Source organism: Balearica regulorum, chromosome 2, assembly GCF_011004875.1.
Source record: "Balearica regulorum gibbericeps isolate bBalReg1 chromosome 2, bBalReg1.pri, whole genome shotgun sequence".
NCBI lineage: Eukaryota > Metazoa > Chordata > Aves > Gruiformes > Gruidae > Balearica > Balearica regulorum.
This window is the reverse complement of record NC_046185.1, coordinates 119,456,294-119,482,249: the sequence shown is the minus strand read 5'-3', so window position 1 is coordinate 119,482,249 and position 25,956 is coordinate 119,456,294. Positions and strand designations below refer to the sequence as shown.

The following is a 25,956-nucleotide window of genomic DNA, read 5'->3' as shown; positions in this document are numbered from 1 at the left end:
TTTTAATGCCTAAACCAATCTCTAGGAATACTTTCTCTGACTCTTATCGTAAATTGGAATCAAACTTCTGGTGTCAAGAATGGCAGGTCCTTCTGCTCATAGCAACTCCCCTGGAAGGTGATGAGCATTCACAGCCCACTGGCCCTGATCCAGCAGGATTTGCTTTGCCAACTTTTGCCAACAGTCGCCCTCATTCCTGCCCTCCTTTTGGCCAGCGTCGTCAAAACGAGCAACTGTCCTATGAGAAAACAGCACAACAAGGAAAGCTGTATTTTTTGAACCTCTGACTTCAGGGTTGTCCAGGTGGCATTTCATTTCCTTACTAGCGGGGACCTGAGGTTGCCTACTGCACAGGGAGGCTGGCGGGCGGATGACTGCTACATGCCCTGCAACGGCAGGGGGGAGCAGGGAGGAAACAAGGATTTTTTCATCACCGCTGCGTTCCAAGAGCCATTTTAGTAGTGACAGCTAACCCTCAGACTCAGGACCCGTCCCCTGCACTTGCCCCACTGGGTTGTGGCCCCTTGCCACCCATGCCAGGTACACCTGCAAGGGTTGCCTGTTGGGGTACCCTCTGTGTGCAGCAAGCCCTACTCATTCCTCCTCACCTCCCCCAGGAGAAATCCCGTTTTAAAAAGTGCCGATTTAAAAAAAAAAAAAAAAAAGCAGTGGACATGAAAATCAAGTAGCACTGTGGAAAAGGCTCCTTTAGTCTAACACTACATATTACTGAACAAGTGAACGGGGGGGGGGGGGGGGAATCATTGTAACTTACTGAGTAGAAACTCACAGCCTGTTTAAAACAGTATTATCAGTGGAAAAACGAGTATAAAGGTGGCCCCTCCATGAACCACACATCTCCCTGCTGCAAGAACCACAGAAGCTGGAGGCTGGTGGGGAACGAGAGGCTGCACAAAGCCCTCCAGCACAGGACCAAGAATTCAACCCCCAACATCCGCTAGTGCCAAAGCAAATTTATACTGGGGGGGGGGGGGGGAAATAAATCCATCTTTCACTAGCAACGGATGTTTTACATAAACACGTTAGAGTATACGGTCCTTGCTTCACGTAGAGGGATGTGTATTTTTTTACCCCGGTATGTTAAACACACTTTGCCAGTGCAAGACAATACACGCAAAAAGTCCGTAAAATATTCTGCTGTGCAAGCCCATGCACGCCGAGGAAGAGAGTGCCACATACGTGCCTTCACAGGGCTCTGCGCGCCGAGAAAAACCTTGTGCAATTCATAATCTTTTCCTGTTTTTACGATTCACTAAAAAGACGAGGGGCGGGCGAGGAGGAGGTGTGTGCGGGGGGGGGGGGAAGAAGCTCGCTTCTTCCATAAAAAATAAATAAATTGCATAACGATATACTTTCTTTGGCAACTGCTTCCTGACAAATATTTACAAGGGCAGAGCGGAGCGCGTTTCCGCCGACGCGAGCGGGCCCCCCCGCCGCCGGGCCGGGCCGAGCTGAACCGAGCGGCTGGCCGGGCCAGGGCGGCAGCTTGGCGGGCTGCCCCAGACCAGCGCCGGGGCTGTTTGTCCTCGATTTAACAGCCCAAGAGTCTCACGGACTTGGCGACAAGCGTTTGAGAGGACGGAGTTTCGCTACAGTTGGTGGCGTGCGTTTAAAAAAAAAAAAAAAAATCGCCAGGCAACGAAAGGCCAAATTAAAGGCGGGGGGGAGGGAAGGAAGGGAATCACGCTCGCCTTTGCTCCCCCCGCCCGCCTTAAGCGGGACCCCGAACTAATCCCCTCAGCTGCACTCCCTCCCCCGCCGCCTCTACTCCACCCTCAGGCAGCAACTTCGCTCCCAGCCGGGAACTCGGATGCTTCTTCCCCACCTCCGGAATAAGGTGTCTCCGCTGTCCTCCCCCCGCTGGCCCGGCCACCCGCCTGCCCGCCCCTCACACCGCCGCTTCCCTCCTCCTCAGCCGCCGCCTGGGCCCGGCCCGGCCCGGCCCGCCCTGCCTCCCCCCGCCGCGCCGCCGCCGCCACGGCCTTCCCCCAGCTCGCAGCCGCTTCCCTACGCTGCTGCTCTCTGTCTCCCTCCGCCCTGGGAGCCGGGCACTATTTCTCCTCCCCCTGCCCTGTGCGCTGGGTGCCTGTGGAATGCTGCGCGCTGGGCCCGGCCGCGGCGGCAGGATACATCCGAGCTCAGCGCTCACTATAAGAACCTCCTTGTGAGCGACGCCATTTTAAGCCTCTCGCTCGGTTCAGCGGTAGGAGCAGCAGCGGCGCTCGGGGCAAGGGGGATTATCATTGCCGCCCCGTACGGTCGCCACCCGGGAGGCGGTGGCGAGGGTACCGCCGTCAGCGAAGAGCCGAGCGAGGAGGAGGAGGAGGAGGAGGAGGCGGCGGCGGGGTAACAAGGAGGGAAAGACGGACCGGACCGGGATCGCCCGGGCGGCAGCAGCAGCAGCCGGAGTCCGGGGGGACCCTGCCCTCTCGCCTCCTTGCAACGTTAGTGCCACTTTCTCCGGCGGGAACTTGGGGCGAGCCCGGGCTGGGCCCCCCTCCCTCAGCGGCCGCTGGTGCCCCGGGGAGGGCGGGAGCGGGCGCTGCGTCCCGCAGCCGTTGGGGGGTCCAGGGTGTGCCCGGCGCCGAGGCGGGAAGGATGGGGCTGGAGGGGGGCGGGGGACGCTGCCTGAGTGGGGGTGGGAGAGGTGAGGGGGGGACGTTTGGGCAGGAAAGAAGGAGAGACCTCTTGTTTTGGGAGGTCCGGACAGCTGCGTGGTTGCGGGAGGCGGCAGCTGCAGCTTCCGAGGTGTCTCTTGGGAAGCTCGTCCTGGGGCGAGGGGGTGGTTGCTCGGGTCTGCAGGAGAAGGCGAGTCTCTGCCGCCCGGGTCTCCGTGAGAGTCTGCTCCCGGCTGCGTTTGTAGCCGAGGCCGGAGTACTTTCATGCTCCCTCTTCCTCTTTTAAGTGTGTGGGGGAAGGTACTGACTCGCCGGTGGGCTGCAGACCACCGTTGGTGATAGGAGGGGAATAAATCAGGGGACGGGTTTATTTGCAGCAAATATAATTAACTAATCACGGTCACCGCAGTCAGCGGGAGATAACTAATCTGTTGCCTTGTGGGTTTTCGGTCTTAGTTGCATGCATATTTGCTGGAGAGGTTATGCTGCTTCTGGGTGTCACCGAAATGAAGCTCCTCGGAGCTGGGAGCAGTCAAATTAAGTTTTTAACACCCACGGTACCAGAGTCTTGTAGCGAACGACTTGGGCAGCGTGGAGGCTCACATGCTGCAAGGGGAAGCGCCTGCTGCTTTCCGTTGCTGACTAGGGGGGACGACGGCGACCTCAGCCTCCCAAACTTAACGTACTTCTGAGGTGTGTGAAGCAACTTGCTGTTACTCCCAGTAGGATGTAGGGCACTTGTTTCTGATTTCCCGTGGAACAGGGAGGTCTGTATGTGTTTTTTCCCGAAAGGCTTAGGTCATCTGTCTTTTGTGCATGATCAGTTGCTCTTGGGACACCGAGGTTTCTTAAATCTAGCAAAACCTTGAATTCTTCCCTAGCTAAAACTTGACTTAGGACATTGTGCCGCTTCTTTTTGAATCTCTTCCCAAAAAACTCTAATGAAGATTATTCCCTTCTGGGAAGACAGGACAGGCTGTGAAGGTACTACGGGCAATTTGTGACTTTAGGAATAGCAGTATTGATCTTTGTAACCAGCTACTTCTTGATCTCTTTCTCATGGAGCAGCCATTGTTCTGACACTCTGTATATTCCAGACATCTGTGGTCCTCCCATCCCCCAAAGTATGCAAGTGGTGAATGGAAAGAGGCTGGGCTGGTATGCTGAGGTCGATGGATGGAAATCAAGGAGGGGTTTTAGTAAAACGGGATCTTTATGTGCTGAAACTATAGTAAAGGTAAAGATGAAAAAAGTACCTGAAAGATTATTGGGGCTTTCTTGATGATAAGTTCAGGCTCACCAGACAGCAGCTTACCAATTATGATTTTGCTTCTGAATGACAAAAAGGTACTACTGCAAGGCTTTAAAACAGCACAAAGGGCAAAACTTACTGGTGTTTATTGGGCCGGGTTATAATGTGAATTTCAGTAACCAACAGTCTAGTAACCTAATGTTAATCTTGCACTTTGAATAAAAAGGTGCTGACAGCTGCAGGTATGTGGCTACAGTGTAAATTGCCTAATGTATGGTACTGTTGAAAATGAGGCTGTGCTTAGGTGTTCAGACAAGGCTTTAAGACTTTCTAAATTCAGCCTTTCAGTATAAAAATCATATCAAGTGTCTTGCTGTTCTGGGATTGTTCTAAAGAAATGTCATATTTGCTTGGCTATTAGTTCAGGTATTTTCTGTTTAAGTATAAACTGATATGTGTGGGAATGTTCATGTTGGTCTGTATGGCTGATCATTTCAAAGAGTCTAGGAGAGAGAAATAAGTAAAAACATGTTGATGGAAAGGACAATGCAATGCACAATAGCTTCTAAAAGCAAGGATTTAATACAAAGTAAAGCTTGATAGAAAAAGTCAATTCTTAAAATGTGTTATGTCCTTAGTAAACCAAGTTTCCTTTTTCTTGCCTAAACAGTAAATAGGCTGGTCTTCTTGCTTGATATATAGTCTGCTATGACCACTAGCATTTTGCTTTGACTACGTGGTGTGTCAGTAACTGGCTTATCAAATCTTGGCCATGAAACCTGGTTGTCCTTTAGACATACGGTTTCTTTGTGAAACTGATGTTGGTATTTCATGACTTAAGATCACCAAAAACTCAAGTTTACTCTTCAGAACACAAGAAAGCTAATTCAGATGTAAAGACAACTTAGTACTAGTGGCCTTCTAAACTAATTTTGCAGTATTTTGAGTGGTAGAAAGGGAAGTAGCAAGAATGGGGCAGAAAACATGGCTATTGTAAGCTTCAGTCTTACTAAGTAGAGTCAGAATGTGCAGTCTGAAACTTCTGGATAATGATGTTTCTGCAAAATATTGTCTAATAGGCAGACTAGTGTGCAAATACAGCAGTAATCGAAATAACTCATGTGAATTTGGAGTTAAAGCTGGTAATGCAGGGGTTGTGGTGATCATGCAGTTGCTTGCAGCAAAACTTGTTCTGTGACTTTGGTAGGCTGCATACCATGGCAGGAAAATCAGGACTGACCTTGCCTATCTCGAACATCAAACTTCATGAAGCCTGATAAAACTTTGAGAAACTGTGGAGCAGTTGAGACTTGTTCTTTGGTTTTCCCAGCACATATTTGCCAGCTCTGAGCCCCCTGCTTTGCAGGGTGACTGTGTGGTAACTTAGAAATGGCACTGCATTAGCTTTGCAAAATACTGCAAACTCCTTGGCAGTAAGTATTACATGTGACTTTTGTTTTTTTAGATGAAATGATTATCCTGGTCAGATGGGCAGGTGGTATTGCTGACTTTCTAGTTAAGCACTGGAAGACTTGTTTTGGGGATGCTTTGATGTTATGAACCAACTAAATTGGTTAGACTTGCCAACATAAGGTAGCCTGACAGTGGTTTGCTTCTAATATCCATTTCTAGCACTTCATTCCAAGCTAAAACTTGCTGTAGTCCGTGATCAGGCTTTAATCCAAGAGGGTAATGTCTTAATATGCTAGTGTTGTGTGGCCTGTGTTGTCTCTCATGAGAAGGAGCCAGATAAGTGTTTTTGCACTGATGGGTAACTTTGAGTGCAAGGGAGAGAACTAATGGAAGTCTTATTCTGGTATTTCTGTCTATATGGAACACCAAATTGATAAGGTGAGCAGGTGAGACACATACCTGTAGCTCAACTTGCCCTCATGAATCTGTTAACTCTGATTTGATGTGAAAGCAAATGTGTCCTGTGCTTTTGTTGCCTTGGAAAATATGGGTGCAGATGTTGCTTTACAGCTTTCATTACAGAAGAACTTTTTTGTTAATGCTCCAAGCTGCTTTAGGAAACAATGTACACTAGCTGGATTAGTACTGGCAGAAGTAAAGTTCTTGCTCTGTTACTACTGAATTAACTCTGAAGCCTTTAAGGAATAAATTAATTCTCTTAAAGGTTGAAAGAGTTAATCTAGTATTCTAGGTTGCTGCTTTTAAAAAGGTAGTATCTGGATCTTACTGAGTTGGAAATGCACAGTGTGCACTGTAAGTATGTTTGCTGGAACTAGTGTTTCTTGGCTGACTTACTGTGCTAAATAGACTTACATGCATTGGAGAAATTTGCCAACTCTGCAGCAACTGTAACAAGTAGTTCTGTATTGTCCTGGCAACAATTCAGGTGCCCTCCAGTGGCCAGAAATCTTAACATCCTAAAGGTGCTGATAAATGCTGTTGCCTTGTCAGTTTGCCTTAAAAGTGAGTTGAAGAAACATAGTGTCAGACTTATTAGCATGTTTGTTGCTTAAACAGTACTTTTTGGAGTGTTGGTATGTCTTACTGTAAATACATAGTTGTTCTGACAGACAAGCAAAGACAACCACTTTCAGATTCATAAGTATTTCATTAGTGTCAGTGCAATTATGACTAATCACTGTTTTCTTAAACCATGGAGATTAATGTTTAACATCCATATTCAGGGCTGGCTGTATGGCTGCAGCCTAAGAAGTAACTAGGTTATGGTTAGAAACTTGCTGGTTTGGAAGGGAGATTTTTGCTAAATTGTTGCTGCATTTGAGTGGAAATGAATGTGTTAAGCTCTACACAGACAGGAGGGAAAGATGCTTCTGTAATACAGTGTCTGTCAACCTTCTTGTTAGTAGTGTTCATGATCACGAGAAATGACTGTAGAATGATTAAGTATCTTTTTGACACTCAAAACTAAGTCGGCAGGAAGCTTGTGGACTGGCAGTGGTTTGTTGCTGCACTTTATTAGTGTTAAATGTGGTATAATATTTGTTTAAGTTTTCATGGCTAAATGGCCATGATGGCAGCTTTTTGTGGTGTGTGGCTAGGTAAGACTAAAGAATGATGTTTGATCTTGGTTACTGCCATATCTACTACAGGCATCTTAGTGAAAGTAGACACATGTAAATCAGTGCAAGTTGATTAGGTGAGTACTGCTGGCGAACGAAACCTTAGATAGAAACGCTAGCTCATCCCTAACTGAGAAAGGCAGGAGAGACCTAACTGTGTCCCACAAATAAGCGATGGTAACTTTCTAAGCTGTGATAATAAAACTGCCCTTAATGTTTTGCCAGGCCATGAAGATACTCAAACATTATGAATGAAACTCTAGTTGGAAATGCTTGCTGGTGACCAAAAGATCTCAAAGTAAACCCATTGTTGAACAGAAGTGAACTTAATTAACTGTTTTGAGGTTACTTGCATGAGTTGGTGGTGCTTAGTTGGTCAAAACAATTAAGACGTAAGAGTAGTTGGGTTGATAATCTTGTTATGAACTTAATGCAAGTTCATAAACTTGAAACTGTCATACCAGTCCTTTAATACTGAGCTGCAAACTGCTGTCAAAGGATTGATAGGTACATGATGTGGTGGTGAAGATTATTACTTTCGTTCTAAAGCTGGATGTGTAATGCCTGATGAGTAGTTGAAGCAGTTCTTTGCATCTCATGTTAACATTTAAGGTTATCAACAGCTCCTCAACAGTGGAGAAGGATACGTAGGTACTTGGAGCCAATCTTGTCTACTAATAAAGTTATCGATTTTTATAGTCTTGCAGTATACTTGCTAGTGAAAAGCTCTCAAACTATTACTTTCAAACATGACCTGATAATTTGTCAGCACAGCTGCTGCTTATAGCTCATGGAAACAACCAGATTTTTATTGAGGACAAACAAGTACCCAGTGCAGAAAGCATAGCTCTCTTTAAGATCACTCTTATGTTTGTAGATCTTGTTAGGACATGCTGGTGTACTTGCCTGTGATTTTGAATATAAAGGATTGTGTTGACAGACCTGTTGCAACTCCTGAATGCTTCTCTAGGTAAAGGGCAAAATAATTGTGCTGTGGATCCAAACACTAACTTCTCTGAAGTGACAACATCCAGTGCTGTGAGATTTCAGATACTACAGTACAAGTATGCCTTTAAGTAGCAAAGAGTATGGACTATGAAAGGGTTCAGTCTTTACATTGCATAGTATGCCCAGCCATGTGACTCCAGCAGCCTTAGGCTCTGGCCAGCATCGAACAAAATTCTGTATGGCACCACTGATAGTTGTAAGAAATTATGGCAGTAGGTAGCTGCTAGTAAGTACATTTTGACCTCTCTAGGTGTCCTAATCAATATGTAATTTCCCACAATATTTCTCTAAAATGTCTGTCCTAAAGAGTAAAATACGGTGCATCAAAGGTATTAGAGAACCCTTACATGATATTGCCAGCTTCATTTGGGGGGGATGGATGGACAGGACCTTTCTGGCAGGTTCTAAAGTTTGAAAGTTCACCTCTTAGAATGATTGTGCAGATCAGTTCCCTGGTGAACTTTACTTTTTTAGTAACTTACCGATGTGCTTGTTCTGAATTCTCCAGGTTCTCATCATTTTATAGATTAGTTATCTCAAGTATTTGTTGGCTGACCATGGCGCTCAGACAAATGGAAACTGTTGCTTTATTGAAACTTCTAATAGGTTGTTTTTAAAAGGGCACTTAAACCTTAGTACCTGTGAAGACCCTGACTAATTGCATAAGCTGTTAGTGCCTAAATGCTGTGTTAGTTGCTCAAAGCTCTGTGTTTCAGCGACACTCAATGCCTACAGCTGAAGATATCCCATCTGGCAGTGAAAGCACTGAGTCTACTTTTGAGATTTGTTACCTGTACTTTGGGTTAGTGGCTGAAGTTGCTCTTCAGTGATTGATTAAAACTACCTATATTCTGGGTGGCATTCTGTACTTAGGGTGAGCAAAACAAAATGTGGATCTTACTACACTTACATTAAGTCTCAACTGCACTTGAAACTTAATGAGTTGTCACAGTTATCATTTGGCAAGCTGGCTAGGAAGTTTGATTATTTACTAGCCTGCTGTCCCTTTTGGGAGGAAGGGGAGGGTAAAACAGGTGAATGTCCTGTAGTATCAGAACACTCCATAGTGTTCCAGTCCTAATGGAAGTGAAGTGGGGTAGAATGGAGCCTTACAGCTGTGTTGTAAAGTTCTTGTGGCCCCTTTCCCTCCCCTCTGCCATGTGTGTCTAAGGCTGCATGGATTCAAAGATAAGCCTCACTTTCTGTCCTTGTAACCTGAGTTTTGCCTTCACTAGACATTTTTTTGAGGAATAAATCCTCTTAATACAGCTAACCCAGTGTTTAAGTTTAGTCAAGACTACCAGATGCCTGCACTTCAGTGCCATTAAGCAGTTGTAATCAACTTTCTTAGAGAAGTCTAGCAAGAGCAGAAATATTTGCATGCTGTTTGCTTTAGGTAATGAGCATGTGAATAGAAACTCTACTTTGTGCTCTTAATTGGTCTTAGATTGCTGAGATGACTGAAAATAGACAGGCATAACACTTTATTTTGTGATGTGGCATCAAATGAACTCTTACAAAAAAAAACACCTTATAAAAGCTAGTGTAGGAAGGCTCTTCTGCCTTTGTTATGAAAAGGAATTTTTAGATAACTTCTAAGACAGAAGACAAAGGCTGAAAAGCCAGAACAATTGATGTAATAGCAAACTGGAATGCCTGAAGGAAAAAAGAAATAATGAAGTGGAAATGAAGCAGCAAAAAATAGTGTCTGAAAGCAGAGGTAACTCGTAGTGAGCATTGGCAGATCTGTGTGTGCTGTCAAATACCCCTCTTCTACTTCTGCGGATTATCTGAGCTAGTTTGTTGCCTCTTTCAGTTTGTATTAAGGATTTTTAAAGCTTGGAAGTTGCAACCTGCTAACCTTTGAGAAGAATCAGTTAAGCAGATACTATTCAGGTTTCTTCATTTCCTGATGTTTAATAGGAGAAACAGATCTTAGACTTTCAGGTCTAATTATTAAGATATCTTAAAGAACAACTCAACTGTTGTATTTTGTGGATTCAGCAGGCATCAGTAGAATGCATGGTCTGAAGTATTTTAGCTTTGATAAATTCAAGCTGGATGGATTGCATAGGATACTGAGTGGATAGGGTACTTCAGTGGAGTGAAGTATTCTTATTTGGTGGTTGGAGGGAACAATGTTAAGCAAATGTTGCTTGAAGAAATGACCAGAGCAGTTCTGTCATGAGTTAAAGTTTATGAATGAGTGTTTTTCTGTTGTGATCTAGGATCAGTAGGCTGGATTTTGGGGTGTGTGTGTGCTGTGGCATGCAGGATAAGAGTCCTGTCAGTATTGGTAGCTCTTAGTTTTCAATAGAACTACTGAAATGGTTGAAGTTGCTACATCTTGGCACATCACTTAAGAGATAGAGCAGCATTACTATGTTTGCCATGGCATTTCTTCTGAGGTGGTAATGACGGCTACAGCTGAGTGTTTCTGTCTTCTAACCTGAGAGAAGATAGAAGTGTTTTGGTTTTTTCCTTTACATGTTGGCTATATGGTTTGACTTGTTTCCTTTTGATGTTAGTTACTTCCATTTACTTAGGATATCTTCAGATGGCTTATGACAAGATATTTTTTCCTAGTATTAAATACCAGCCTGCTGAAAGCAGAAGGAATCCTGACATTAATATGAAAAATGAAGTTTTGTATTCTGATTCCTGGTATAGATAGTAAGATAAACCTTAACTTTAGTGTCTCCAAAAATACCCAAGTGGTCCATTGCTTTGAGTGTGATAATTTACAGCCCTAAACCATTATTTGAGAGCTAGTTTTCAATGAGTTTCACAGTAGTTCTTGTCCATCCAGGTCCTTAGACTGCTAGTCTGAGGAGGGAGGGATTTGAAAAACTGAATTTCTTAATCCAGAAGTCACTACTAGTGAGTGACTAATTTGACAATAAAGGCCCTCAAATGCTTGTAATATAACTTTAACTTTGAAATAATCTCCACTCACTGCATACAGCTGTTCCTTTCAGGGTTGACAAAGTGAGGACTGCAAATGCTGCTACTTTAGACAGAATATGGGAATGCTGTTCAGTACTTGTTTTGTGGATATAGAATGTATTTAAGGAAAACTGTTGTATTTAATCCTGTGTGGTAACTTTGTACAATAATTAAATTTTTTAAAATGCAAGTCTTCAGAGTAAAACTCAAGCATGTTGTTTGTTCTTTCTTTGAAATAAAGTATCACCTGTTCATTACTGAGAAAAATTGTAAACTCCAACTGTCATTCTTACAGCAAGCTTCCAAAATCCCTTAAAGCATGCAACACTGAAACTGTACTTTCATGACTTCTTACTAATCTAGCAGAAGCATCTGATACATGAAGGGCCTCCAGAATTACCTACAAAGTATACTTTACCCCAGAGCTCAATAGAAGTCAGATAAAAATCCTCAAAGTTAAGTTTTGTTTGGAATATCATGGAGGATATGGGAGAAGGACTTTATCCCCATTTAGATAAGGAATAATTAAAAGATACAAAATGAAAGTTTCTTAAATGGGGACCTGCAAGGCAAATTATAACCTGGGAAGTTAAAAGGATTGTCATCTCCCTTCTTAATCCAAAACTAGAATTGTCAAAGTTAGAAACTGAATGCAAATACCCTAGATCATTACTTTCCACAAGTACTACCCTTGTTTTCATCTGTGGTTAGGCAGTCTATGAATCATTGCTTAGAGGTCACCTGTAAGTTCTCACTCTCAAATTGTAGCTGTCACATTTTCTTCAGCTAGAGTAAGACTTCTTGCTTTTCCTTTTAAAAAAAAAAAAATTAGTAGCAGTTAAACTGATTATAGGCTTCACTCTTTGAAGGAAAAAAAATAACTGTGCTTCCTGTTAATCAGTTTAGTACTGTTCCTAATGAATATTAAAGTGACTGTCTCAGTTGGATCATGTCTTCATAAGACTGAAAACAGTAGAAGGTAGGCTTGCCTGTTGCAAGAGTGCTTATAGCTGTGGGGTAGGTTAGACCAAAAATTGCTTAGAGACAGGTCAGCCATTCATGCCTGAAAGCTTATATACCATGAAAGCTTTTTTGATGTTTCCACTATCAGTATTATCTTGGATGATTTCCCCCCACCCCCTGCTTCCTTTTCTAGAAAACAGAATAACAACTTCATGGTTAAGATCAAAGGATTTTTTATTTACAAATCCTTAACCAAATGTATTTTTCATATCTCCACTTGAAAACTAAGATAAATTAGGAAGCTTCTGCTACCTTAAGTTCTTGTATTTCTGTTCTTAGCTCACAGGAATGAGTGCTGTAATTATCTGGTGTTATCAGTTATGGAACTGATGTTGCCTGTATATTTTGGCTACTCTTTGTAAAGCAGATGCACAGGCAACATCATTGGCAGGCAGCTGCATGAAACAAGACCAGTTACAAAGTTAGACCCAAAGAATGCTTCCAGTAACACTTTGGTGGTTGCAATAACTTCTGAGCACTTGGAGGAAAACTGTTTTCCAGTACATGTACTTCTCTTCACTTGTATGTAAATAATCAATGTTTTTAACTGCTGTAACTCTAACAAGAAGATTAAGATCTGATTGTTCTGCGTAAGAAAATGTGTCATTCAGCACCAGTGGTTAATTTAAAGATGCAGTTGCTTGGCCTGTCCTAGATGAGGCATAGAGCAAGACATGAAAACATGGTCAGTAGACATGTTCCCTTTAAATAGATTATGGTGAATGGATGTGTCAGTCTTCATTTCTCATACATGGTTTAGTAACATGCTGCTCTCAAGCAAAATATTTCTGGAAGATGCAAACTTTAAGTTGAACTTGCTTTTCAAAGAGGAGGGGACCTACTTATCAGATGAGCCAGGTGTAATCTGAGTCAATCTTAATGAGGAGATTCTATTAAGATTAAGGTAGCAACCTTGAGAGAAGATGGATATGTTTTTATTTAATACAAGTTGCAAATACAAGCTGTTTCATAGACTAACAATGAAAATAGTAGATAAACTGCAGCAGAGGTGCAAACGTGCTGTAGTCTTGATATACCAGGCAGGTAAATGTCAGGCTGATATTCACCCCCCCCAGATAGCCTGTTCTTCTCTGTAAGAGTAGAAGTAAACAATTCACTGTGTTCTAATGGAGTGTAATGACTTTAGAAAGAAAATTATCTGGGTTTTACTGAAGCTGCTCACACTTGAGAAGTGCTATAGGCTTGTTGACTTCTTTGGCATATGCCTGATTCCTCTCCAAAATCCAGAGTTAATGCCTAGGTTTTATTCATTATCAAAATACTCTTTCATTCCTTTGAAAACCAAGAAATTGGAATTGTCTTCTGTAGTAACTTAAAGTAGTAGCTCGCAAGCCAGCTAAGCTTGCAGAACTGTTTTTCTCAGTTTTTTAGAATTCAAATGTAAGGTCGGGACTGATAGTAGTCTAGTGCAATGTCTTGTATTGCTCTTCATATGAGGAATTTAATATATATTTAAAACCCCCCACACTTCTGTTTAAGCCCAAAGCTGATCATACTTGCTAAACAAGTGGATAGTGTCATGGGGGAGGAAGAGGGGGCTTTTGAGAAGTTAACGGTCCCATACTCCTGACAGTACATCCATATGAACTACTATATAACATGACATTTTTTCAGAATTCAGACTTGAATTCTGAGTTTCAGGTAGTCTTTTAAAAATAGTGAGGCTTACTGAAGCTTGCTGTTACCCTAATGTTTTTTTGTAAGAGTCCCTCTGTCTCTTCCTGATCTGTATTACTGACCTTGACAGTGTAATGTCACTAGTCATATGTCCTCCAATAAATTTGAATAGGAGCTTGAGTTAAAGGAGCTGCTATGTGTTTCATGGTTTTAAAACTACAAGCTTAATTATTCTAGCAGCGGGGGTTTTTTTTGTTTGTTTCTACTCCCCCACGACCTCACCCCTATTCCGCATGTATTGATCCAGTTTCTGCAGGAAAATGAACAGCACAAATATTTGTACCTAGTCTGGGTTTGTTGCTCCCTTTGTAAGTGTAGCGGTTAACCTTGTCAGTGACACACAAGAAAACAAGTCAGCAGCTTGTCTGCACTCAGTTTACTGCCTTGTAAAATGAGAAGAGAATAGGAATGGAAATATGGGAGAATGTTCAGTTACAGAAACCCTAAAAACAAATAGAATGTGCCCCTTTTCCCTGGCTACCATTAGTCCGCAGTTATTTTGAACCCTTAGGATTAAAACCAGTTTCCCATCTAAATAAAAAAAAAATGCTACCCCGAATTGCTGGGGTGTTATGGGTGTATGAAATGCAGATTAGGATGTTAGAAACTTTCAGGTGCAGCTAGCAGGCTGATCGAAGGTCAGTGTTTCAAAGACTATCTGACTGATAACACAGTTCTGCATGCTTAATTTGGTATTCTTCATCGCTGTTTTGTAGGTTTTCTTCAGCTTTATTTTGGAACAGCGTTGCAGTTTAGTGATTGGTCTGTTGGATTGTCCCAAATGGTACAGGGACTCTTCTGATCTCTTTAGGCTTCTGAAATTGAAACAACCATTTCAGAGTGTAGTTGCTGTAGGCCAGCTGCCTTCATTTGTGCAGAATTCAACAGTGGAAGGATATAAAAGTTGTTCTGAAGCCCCATATTGTGTATTTGAATTTGAGGTGGTAGTAAATATCTCAAAGCATACTCAATACTCTTGGCTGGTACATCTACCAGTATGATAACTTCAAACCTAGTTTGGTGATCTTTTTTATTAGCAGTCTCCTGATGGGAGGAGACAAGAGAGGTTACAATAAAAATAGATCTTCTTTTGTGCTAAGCATATTACAAATTGTATATAGCAGCTAGATCTTGTCCAGTTTTCTATTGGAAATGTTGCATCTGGCTTACAGCGAGGACTAGGGGGAGCAGATACAAATTTTACTTTCAATACTATTCCACTTCTTTCTTTTTGGGAGTTGTTAGTGAGGCTGACAAAAGAATGCATAAGACCTGCAGGGACTTACCAAGCTTTTGTATAGGCACTTCCTCCAACTTACTACTTGGGAATTTTTGTATTAATGGTGGACTGACAGCATGACTTAGTTTTTCCTTCTCATTACTACTGCTACTCCCAAACTCCTAACAGCATGCTGGAAAAATACAGTGTTCAAGGGACTGGAAAAAAATGGTTGTATTGTCAGTGCATCCTCCATGCAGATTGTGAGGAGTAGACTAAGTTGGCCAGTCTCTCCCAGGCTGTGAAATAGGACTGGTTTAGGGACCTAAGTGTTTCCAAATGCATAGCAGGGTACTTCATGTTGTGTTATGTCTTAAATCAGCTTAATGCTTCTTATCCACTGCAGATGCAAATCTACTGTCCATTTTAAAAGAGCCAGGGAAGGGTTGTTGCCAAAAGTTGTGGGAGTGCAGAGTCAGGACAAACAGCACTGGCATTTGTACAGCAGAGTAACGAGTTTGCTCAGGAGCTGCTGGAGTATCCTGCAGCTGGCTCAGAGACAGTGATATATAAGCTTGCCTCAGACTTGCCTAACCTATTCAGTGAGACTAAAACTGCAGGCCTGTCTTCTGTTTAATTATGATTTTCTAAAAGCTACTCCTGAAGGAACCTCTTAAAACTGGGAAATCTGTCTTTACACAAATACAGTGTCAAATGGACTTTGTTCTCCTGACACAGTACTGCAAACCTGTCCTTTAAAGAGATTAGTGGCTTGCCTTTACTTAATTGTCTAGGAATGTTTTGATCAGCATAGCTCTAACACCCAACGGCACATTGAAAGCTGATTGCTGGAAGAGATGGTTTTGCTCACTGCACTAGTTACCACTACAAATGTTTCTGCTTGGCTAGCTCCCAGAATAGGCTGTCACCAGCTCTGTGCCTGCTGAAAACTGTGTTGGACTGTTGGGGGAAGGGGAGCAAACAAAATAAAAGTATGACAGCTTTTTGAGTGACCTGTTGTGAAGCTGTAGCCTCAAATTTCTCTTTTTGGGTTAGTGAAGAGACTGCTACAGATTTATGGTACTTCTGTACCTGCTTGGTGATATCAAATGGAGGTGCACACTTAAGATTTTGATAGGGCATTTGATCATATTTAAGTTTCTTGCCCCCAATTATCTTGATTTTCTGCAAAATAAAAAAGTGAGTTTGGTGACTTAACACTCTCCTTTAGTTGCACACATTTGTTTATAAGGCTGGTTCAATTTTCAGTTTAACCTCAAGGAAGAGTATTTTGTGTAGCAAGATAACTTTCTTCTTGTGGTACAGGAATGGCGTAAAGGAAGAGGTTCAGTTATAACTCTTCAGGTAACCTTTCTACCACTGAAATAATAGCTTCCCTTAAACGGTCATTTCAGCTTTCCTTGCGAAAATCCGTGTTGTATTCCTGTATCAGTTTTGCTACTATCTTACAAGTAGCTGTCTTTGAGAGAAATGAGCAAGTCTGACATTTAGCCCTTGTCTTTGCGGCATGTCCACACTGTGGAATTTATTTAATGTCTGGACTTCATCTTATGCAAGGATAAAGAAGTAAAAAATGGCTCTATCATGGTCAGCGTTCAATTCTTTTTCTCTTGCAGCTTTAAGAAGAGAAAAAGTCTGGGTGATACATATCATTCTTTTGTGTCTCTGTCCATGGGGGTTTGCAAATTAGTATTTGAATATACTCACTGTAGTAATGAAATGGCAAGATACGCGAAGTCTTAGTTTGCAGTTCTAGTGTTCTAATATGAAATGCTGTCTTACTAGCCCTGATTGGTGTTTAGTAAGTTCTAACCTTGCTCTTTTTTTAGGGTCTCTGAAAGGTAGCAGGAAAGAGTTCTGGGAGCACAACAAGGAACATGGCAACCCAAGGTATATAATGCATCACAATTTCTGTTACTGGAATCTAGCAGTTCTAAGAAAGAGCAGTTAAACTGGCTCCTTATTCCCCTTTTTTAACTTTTTAAAGTCACTTGGATTGAATAATGTCTGCGCTACTACACTAATGAATACCTTACACTGGAACTCAAACCTGCAAACAAGTTTGTCATTGTAAGCATTTTGGGTCCCTTACGTACAGTCAAGTACATAATCACAGTATGTGGAAAAGGGAACCTTTAAGCAGTAGACTAAGATAGTCACAATAGCAGTGATTGCACTGCCTATTAGTCGGGTTTATAGACGTCTGCATTGGTTCAACGTAAAGCCTCAGTTTAAAACTGCTGTCTCACTTGCAGTGCTACCTCTGTGGGGTTGAGGTACTTGATTATAACAGTTTATTGTCATTTAAAATCTGTGTCATCTCTTGAAGGATTAATACATGCTGGAGTAATGGAACTAAATTTAATTGTTCAACAATGATTTCTTACAGCTGACTTGATGGAGTTGGATATGGCAATGGAGCCAGATAGAAAAGCAGCAGTCAGTCACTGGCAGCAACAATCATATCTGGACTCTGGTATCCATTCTGGTGCCACAACAACTGCTCCTTCCTTGAGTGGCAAGGGAAATCCTGAAGAGGAGGATGTGGACACGACACAAGTCCTGTACGAGTGGGAGCAGGGATTCTCTCAGTCCTTTACCCAGGAGCAAGTTGCTGGTAAGGCCTTTTCTATTACACTGGTTTGCTTAGACATGCAGCTTAACAATACATAAACCTAAATACTGAATTATTACTAATCTAGAAGGTGAGGTTTTTTTACTCCTAGTTTGAAGTAACAGTTTACTTTGTTTTTCAGATATTGATGGCCAGTATGCAATGACTAGAGCTCAGAGAGTGCGTGCAGCTATGTTTCCTGAAACACTGGATGAAGGAATGCAAATCCCATCCACGCAATTTGATGCTGCTCATCCAACTAATGTGCAACGCCTGGCTGAGCCATCCCAGATGTTAAAACATGCTGTTGTTAATTTGATAAACTACCAAGATGATGCTGAACTTGCAACTCGTGCAATCCCAGAACTGACCAAACTGTTGAATGATGAGGACCAGGTCAGCATTTTCTTTGCCTCAGTGTAGCTTGCTTGTGGGGCTCCTTCAATGACCTTAAAAGCTTTTTTCAAATATTTCTGTAGGTGGTGGTGAACAAGGCTGCAGTTATGGTTCATCAGTTATCCAAAAAGGAAGCGTCTCGCCATGCTATCATGAGATCTCCTCAAATGGTGTCTGCTATTGTACGTACCATGCAAAATACAAACGATGTGGAAACAGCCCGTTGTACCGCAGGTACACTACACAATCTTTCACATCACCGTGAAGGCTTGTTGGCAATCTTCAAATCAGGAGGCATCCCTGCTTTGGTTAAAATGCTTGGGTATGTGGACTACTAAGATAGTATTTGTGTTTGTTAGTTTGAACTGGTAGGTGCAAGTACTCAAGAGGTTTTTTTTCCTTCTGTAGGTCCCCAGTGGACTCTGTGCTGTTCTATGCCATTACAACTCTTCACAATCTCCTGTTACATCAAGAAGGAGCCAAAATGGCTGTCCGTCTAGCTGGTGGGCTGCAGAAAATGGTTGCCTTGCTCAACAAGACAAATGTCAAATTCTTGGCCATCACAACGGACTGCCTTCAGATTTTAGCGTATGGCAATCAAGAAAGCAAGGTAAGTGCCTCTGCTATTGAAGCACTTAAAACAAGCAAGCTTGCTATGAATGACCTAACAGTTCCTGTGTACCTTATTCTGACCTTATTCTGAATCTTCAGCCATGTTGGCCTTTTGCCGGTCAGTCCTGACCTGCAAGAGGTGAGGGATGCAGGAATTATTTTGTGGAAATGCAGTCCTGCTTATAGTGAGACCACAAAGCTTACAGACCTGACCAGTCGATGGGAACAGTTTTTCAGAGATCTCTAACCTATGATGGGCCAGCAACAATTACTACCTACTGACATGCACAGGAAGTGACAGATAAATGTTACTTTTTGCTGTCTTTCAGCTGATTATTCTGGCAAGCGGTGGACCCCAGGCTCTAGTAAACATAATGAGGACCTATACTTATGAGAAACTATTGTGGACCACAAGTAGAGTGCTGAAGGTGTTGTCAGTCTGCTCCAGCAACAAACCTGCTATTGTTGAAGCTGGTAAGTACCTTGTACCCATGTTAACTTAAAAAGCTCTACGGTACTGCAGGATCAGTACATTTCATGCAAGAATAGCAGCATCAAAAATCGAACTTGAATTGGTCCTTCAGTCCATAACTAGTTTTGGAGGCCTTTAGTATACAGAAGTATAAAAGGCAGTCTGATTATAAGGAAGTCTCTGTTGTTAGCTGGATGGCTTAGTGGCCGAGCATTGTCAGAATGGCCCCTTTAGAATATGCATACATTTAAAAGGTCCAGTGTCACAAAAAGACTTTTAGGGTTTTTTTGTCTTCTGTGTGATGAAGGTTTAGGGCCTAGCCCTATTATGATACTAATGCCAAGAAAAATGCAGAAGCTTGTGAGGTACGCACTCACGCTTTAAGGGAAGAGAAGGATCTTCACAAGATGAGCATCTGAGTAATGGTATCAAATCTGTACAATGTTCTAGGTGGGATGCAAGCTTTGGGACTCCACCTCACAGATCCAAGCCAGCGTCTTGTCCAGAACTGTCTCTGGACTCTGAGAAATCTGTCAGATGCTGCAACAAAGCAGGTAAATGGCTCTTCTAAGGGATCAGGATCAAAAGCCAACACAGTAGAAGAGAGACTAAATTTTTCCTCTTTTTTTTTTTTTCCCCCTCCAGGAGGGAATGGAAGGCCTTCTAGGAACTCTTGTTCAGCTTTTAGGATCAGATGATATTAATGTTGTGACTTGTGCTGCTGGCATTCTTTCTAACCTTACCTGCAACAATTACAAGAACAAGATGATGGTGTGCCAGGTTGGTGGCATTGAGGCTCTTGTGCGCACAGTTCTTAGGGCTGGAGACAGGGAAGACATCACAGAACCTGCTATTTGTGCGCTCCGTCACCTCACCAGCAGGCATCAAGAAGCTGAGATGGCTCAAAATGCAGTACGTCTCCATTATGGGCTCCCAGTGGTGGTTAAACTGTTGCACCCGCCATCACACTGGCCTTTGATCAAGGTGAGTAATAGTTAACAGCTTTCAAGGCTGAAAACTGGTGCTTTTTAAATGTAATTTTAACAGTGAAAAACTGTTTCTGAGGTGTTGGGGAACGTAACTTGTCTAATGGGAAATTTGTTTCAATTGAGCAACTGAGTGTGTTGTCTCTTAGAGATTTAAGTGTTTGGGATCAACTGATGAAAAAAAGAAACTGCGAACAGCGAGCACACCCCTCATGATCTTTTATTCCCCACCCCCTTTCTTAACTGCAGGCTACTGTGGGTTTGATCCGCAATCTTGCTCTCTGTCCCGCAAACCACGCCCCGCTGCGTGAACAAGGTGCTATTCCAAGGCTAGTTCAGTTGCTGGTTAGAGCACATCAAGATACCCAGCGACGTACTTCTATGGGTGGAACACAACAGCAGTTCGTGGTAAGTGGCCACCATTAACTGAAGTTTAAGTGTAAAACTTGTCTCTAAAACTCCTCAGATGGCAGCATGCCTCAGCCATGTATTGTTTGGTCTACGTAGCTGTTGTCTTATCATTTTCTCTAATTCATATTATACTCTTGGCATGCTCATAATTCTGTTTCAGCAGAAGTTTTTCTTTAAATAACTAACTAAATAAAAATGCCAAAACCTTGGTGGTTCTTTTACTTTGACCATTTAATTCTGAATGCTGTAGATAATAGAAATACTGGTTTTGCTTACTCTGGCAGGGCAAGTAGTTCTCTACCAGGCAACCAGAACTGCCTCATCCTTCTCAGAAGTATGAGTTTAAGAATGCTATCACAGCTCATTGCGTATTTTCAAGGGTGCTTATTGCTGTAAAAGTACTGAGAAGTTGTACATGCTCCATACTTACTACCTGTTTAGGTACCAGGTCATTGTGGCAAGATCAGTCTCGATTTTTTTTGCCCCATTAAACACACTAACAAAGGGGAGGTTGCCTTAGCATGGGCAAATAAATGGAAGCAACACCTACTAGTGCAGGAGCGTAGTTAACGCTTGCAGAGGCAGGAGGGGGCCTCTTCGTTGCTGATAACCACTGTTTCAAACTTAGTAAACTGCCAAGCTAATTCAGCTTGGGGAAAAAAAGCCAGTGTTGTCAAACATGAAGTTTATAATGAACTGAAATAAAAATGAGCACTGAGAGGAGTTCCACTGAGATGCTTCAGTTACTGAGTTTAGTTGGATAAACTGGGCTGACTCCCAGCAGGGATGTGAAGTTTGAAGGCCAGCAGTAGATAGTGGATGTGAGCCCTGTTGGGGGAAGAGGGTTTGTGCAGGGGACAAGTTTGGTTGATTTGTTGACAAGGGTGATCAGCTTTTTGACAGTCATTTTAGAAGATGGCATGCAATATATCAACTTCAAAAAGTGTCTTTTCTTTCCCTAACTAGGAGGGTGTGCGTATGGAAGAAATTGTCGAGGGCTGCACTGGAGCCCTTCATATTCTTGCACGTGATGTTCATAATCGAATTGTAATCAGGGGTCTAAATACCATTCCACTATTTGTGCAGGTAAGCAAGAGCTCAAGAAAATGCTATAGTACATACAAGGAAAATGAGTAAAATGGCTCTTACCTTCCTTGGTAGAACTGCTAAGTCAGATTGTGCTGAAGAGCTTGTTTCAAGTAGAAGAGCTAAAGAAACCTTTGTGTTTTGGTTGCAGTTGTTGTACTCTCCCATTGAGAACATCCAGAGAGTAGCTGCAGGTGTACTTTGTGAACTGGCTCAAGACAAGGAAGCAGCTGAAGCAATTGAAGCTGAAGGTGCAACTGCCCCTTTAACAGAACTGCTTCATTCTAGGAATGAGGGTGTTGGTAAGTGAACTGAAAAGATAGGTTTCACACTTGGGTTAGAAAAGTTGCTAGAAGACTTGACTACTGAAATCACTCTTCCTGTTGATAGCAACATATGCAGCTGCAGTGCTGTTCAGAATGTCTGAGGACAAACCACAAGACTATAAGAAGCGACTTTCGGTTGAATTGACAAGCTCTTTGTTCCGGACTGAGCCAATGGCTTGGAACGAGGTGAGTTGTGTCTTTGTATAAATGGTTCATTGGGGAGACCTTGCTTCCAAGTCCTCCCTCCTTTCAGTAGTGAAGCATAGATGCCATCAGTGATACAGGCACAGAAGAACTTTGTACATTTCTGTGCTGCTTGTATCCTAATGAACAACGAATGCAAAAATTGAGGCATGAGTGATAGGAGGGAAGCATAAACATAAAACATACCCTGTGAGGCTTCTATTAAGGAAACAATGTAGGATTAATAATCTTGGGGTAGGGATGCAACTCGTGTTGTGAATTGAGTTTGCAGACTTGAATGTTTGCAGGAAGATTATCACACACTGCCTTTTTTATGCTTAAAGGGTGACACAGTGAATTGAGACTGAAAACAGTGTGCATGGGGTAGAGGGAAAGTTTCACTAAGTCTTTGTCTTCCCCCAGATTCTTAAGATTCAGGAGCCTCGCTTGTCTTACATTGTATGTATTTACTAAATAACGGACAGCAGCCCTTGATATGTAGTATTCCAGTGCTTACTCTTCTGTTTTCCTAAAAATCTGTATCTACCACAGTAATGTGAAAAAAAAGCTAAAATAGAATATCTTTTTGAGATTGGAGTTAGTTAGGCAATTAACTTCTGTAATCGGACAATCTGGGGGAGGTCCCTTCAGAACTCTTAACTGCTCTATTGCTGGCTCAGGAGTCTCTGAACAGCTGACTTGCTGGAGTTGGGCAGCTGTACCTGAGGAGGAGTGTTCCTAGACCTGCCCCATCTTTTTTGTTCCCAAACAGAACCCCCCCTTCCAGTGATCTATGGATTCCTCTGCCTAAATCTGGCTGTTATATATTGGATACAGATGCTTGGACAAAAAGGCATTTTGCATTCACAGAAGTACCATGCTGCAGTGCTCACTGCAGAAGAGTTGCTAAAAAGGGGCAAGCTTCAAAACTCCTTAAAAACTCAGAATTACTAGTGCTGGCCCAAAGACCTGACATTGAAACTGTTTTGTAACTTTTTGTGTATATCTAGACAGCAGATCTTGGACTTGATATTGGTGCCCAGGGAGAACCTCTTGGATACCGCCCAGATGGTATGTCTCCTCCGTTCCCCTTGACTAAACTTAAGTTGGATGAAGTCAAGTCATAGATTTTTAAAGGAGAACTGCAAATGAGCAAAGAGTGAATTACTCTTCAGCAAGGTATTGCAAACTGACAGGCAGATGGGGAACTGCCAGTTCAAATAACTGGTTTCTGCAACACCACTGGCAGCACTGAAATGGGAGCTGTATGAATGTGTGAAACTGGTGTCTCTTGTCTGAGTCTTGTGGGAGAATCTCCCACTGAGCTGTTGTTTCCAGAAATCATTTAAATTCTTTACAAATGGACTTGACAATTCCAATAGTGCAGTTTTTCTTTAAAACAAAAGCTGGTATTGAATGTATTAGTCTGTAAGTGTCTATAGACTCGAACGCAAGCCTATCCCTAAGGATTCTAAGCTATTTTTGACTAGTCTTTCAGAAGCAAGTCAACAGTCTTGGAGCCTGGTTTTGCTGCAGTATTGTTGAATTTTAGTATTGTTGATTGTGCAGACTAATGGCTTGGCTGGAATCTGCTCATGCTTCTGACTGCAGTGTGCTTTGTCTGCAGAATCGTACTGTAAGGCTGTTTCGAACAATGGAATAGCCATTAAGGGCAGGCAACAGATTGTTTTGAACTTGGCTGAACTAGAATAAAATTAGATGGCTACAAAGATCTTCTCACACACTGATACTGGCGGCTTCTGATGCATCTAACATCTGTTAACATTATGCTTTTTTTCCCTCTGCCACCTTTAACTTTCTTAGATCCTAGCTACCGTTCTTTCCACTCTGGCGGATACGGTCAGGATGCCTTGGGTATGGACCCTATGATGGAACATGAAATGGGTGGCCACCACCCTGGTGCTGACTACCCAGTTGATGGTCTGCCAGATCTTGGCCATGCCCAGGACCTTATGGATGGGCTGCCTCCAGGTGACAGTAATCAGTTGGCCTGGTTCGATACTGACCTGTAAATCATCCTTTAGGTAAGAAGCTCCAACCTTGAATTTAAAAACAAAACGAAAAGAGAAAAAAATAGATGACTGGACTGAGGACTTGGTTGGCAGGGAGGGATTGGCTCAATTGGGTCCCAGTGTGCCAGAACAGTGAATAAACGCTCTGGAAACACACGATCAGTACGCTCCAAACTGACTTCTGCCGTGAAGCGTGGAAGTAATTAACTGTAATGTCTTGTGCACTGGCTTCATGCAGTCTTAATCTGTGAAAACAGCCCTTTACTCAGGAATGCTGACACCTGTTTTGTTGTTTTGTTTTGTTTTTTCCTCTTTGCAGCTGTATCATCTGAATGAACTTGCATTGATTGGCCTGTAGAGTTGCTGAGAGGGCTCGAGGGGTGGGCTAGTATCTCAGAAAGTGCCTGACACACTAACCAAGCTGAGTTTCCTATGGGAACAATTGAAGTAAACTTTTTGTTCTGGTCCTTTTTGGTCGAGGAGTAATAATACAAATGGATTTTGGGAGTGATTCAAGAAACGAAGAATGCACAAGAATGAATTGCAAGATGGAATTTATCAAACCCTAGCCTTGCTTGTTAAAAATTTATTATTTTTTTTAAATCTCTGTAATGGTACTGACCTTGCTTGCTTTGGAAGTAGCCTTTCTTTTCGCAGTAATTGTTGTTAGTTTTTTTTTAAAGTCTCTCGTTATAGTGAATATGCTACAGCAGTTTCTAATTTTTAAGGATTGAGTAAAGGTGTAGAACACTAATTCATAATCGCTCTAACTGTATTCTGAATAAAGTGTAACATTGTGTAGCCTTTTTGTATAAAAAAACTAGACAAATAGAAATGGTCCAATTAGTTTCCTTTTTAATATGCTTAAAATAAGCAGGTGGATCTATTTCATGTTTTTGATCAAAAACTTTATCTGGGATATGTCTGGGTAGGGGCCAGTAAGAACTGTTTATTTGGAACCTTGTATTGGACAGTTTACCAGTTGCCTTTTATCCCAAAGTTATTGTAGCCTGCTGTGATACAGATGCTTCATGAGAAAAATGCAGTTATAAAATGGTTCAAAATTAAAGTAAACTTTTAATTCACTCTGTGTCAAATTATTTCAGATCAGAAAGTATATTTGCGTGTTAACGAGTTTTCTGAAAATTGTCCAAAACCAGTGGAGGAAGCCAAGAACCCTCCTGCTAAGGAACAGTTACCCTTTAGAGCCCTGAGCCCTCATGACTTCAGGAAGTGAGAACAGGGCATTACTTCAGCTCTCCTGGTGTGCACTGTGACAAGGGTTGGCTTAAGATCCTTTGCTTGCAAAACCATCACCTGGTTCAGTAGCTTAAACCCATTGTCATGTATCCTCAGGCTTCAGTTACTGTGTGAGCTCAGACCCTGTTTTGCTGCTGAGGCAGCACCTGGGTAGTTGGAAGCAGGGAAAGTGGTTCTTAAACCGCCAGCTTGCTCACAGACCCCACGCATCTGCACGGGGCAGCTGTTGCCAGCCTTGCTGAGAGCAAATGCTCCCAGGCAGCTCTGCTTGAGTGCTGCGGTTTGCCAGCAGAAGACCAGGGGAGGTCTTGGCTGCAAAGGATCCCAGCTTGGGTTAGGATCCCAGGGTGCTGGGAGCTGAATGGAATTACAAAACAGATTGCCCCCCCCCCCCCCCCCCCAATGCTTGCAGAGCAGCAGCACTGCAGCTGCAGAGGGGCAAGTCTCACCCAGCCATTCAGCTTTGTTCTGCTCAGTCACACTCATGCTGGAAGACCGTTACTGTAAAACACTTTACCACAGAATAGCCAGCAGCTAGCTTTTCCTCTCTTTTATAACTCCAGCTGTTAAGCTAGGGAAAAAAGATTGTGATATTTAAAGTAAATTGATGTAAAACGTAGAAGGTGAAATGGGTTTGTTTACCTAGGGGTGTCTGCTTGTCTCCACGTATGTGAGAACAGTGCTGTCCAGGTTGTGGCAGGAACATGCCATTGTTGCT

General features: G+C 42.6%; 2 protein-coding genes across 3 annotated transcripts in view; both read left to right on the top strand.

The window, feature by feature from the left end:
- The window catches only part of TRAK1 (trafficking kinesin protein 1), a 440,848-nt gene that overhangs the window by 11,066 nt on the left and 403,826 nt on the right, over positions 1–25,956 (top strand). The gene's annotated exons all lie outside the window — the stretch shown is intronic.
- On the top strand, positions 1,680–25,063 carry CTNNB1 (catenin beta 1). Of its 2 annotated transcripts, XM_075745583.1 has the most exons (16): positions 1,680–2,465; positions 16,689–16,749; positions 17,249–17,476; positions 17,616–17,869; positions 17,953–18,191; positions 18,278–18,479; positions 18,811–18,955; positions 19,404–19,507; positions 19,599–19,937; positions 20,189–20,347; positions 21,317–21,436; positions 21,588–21,738; positions 21,827–21,948; positions 22,956–23,016; positions 23,770–23,990; positions 24,298–25,063. In XM_075745583.1, exons 2-15 carry the CDS (start codon positions 16,737–16,739, stop codon positions 23,976–23,978), a joined length of 2,346 nt encoding a protein of 781 aa, XP_075601698.1. In that variant the 5' UTR covers positions 1,680–2,465; positions 16,689–16,736; the 3' UTR covers positions 23,979–23,990; positions 24,298–25,063. The 2 variants fall into 2 exon arrangements, with proteins under 2 accessions (XP_075601698.1, XP_075601699.1); XM_075745584.1 differs by lacking the exon at positions 23,770–23,990 and having other exon boundaries at positions 2,163–2,465.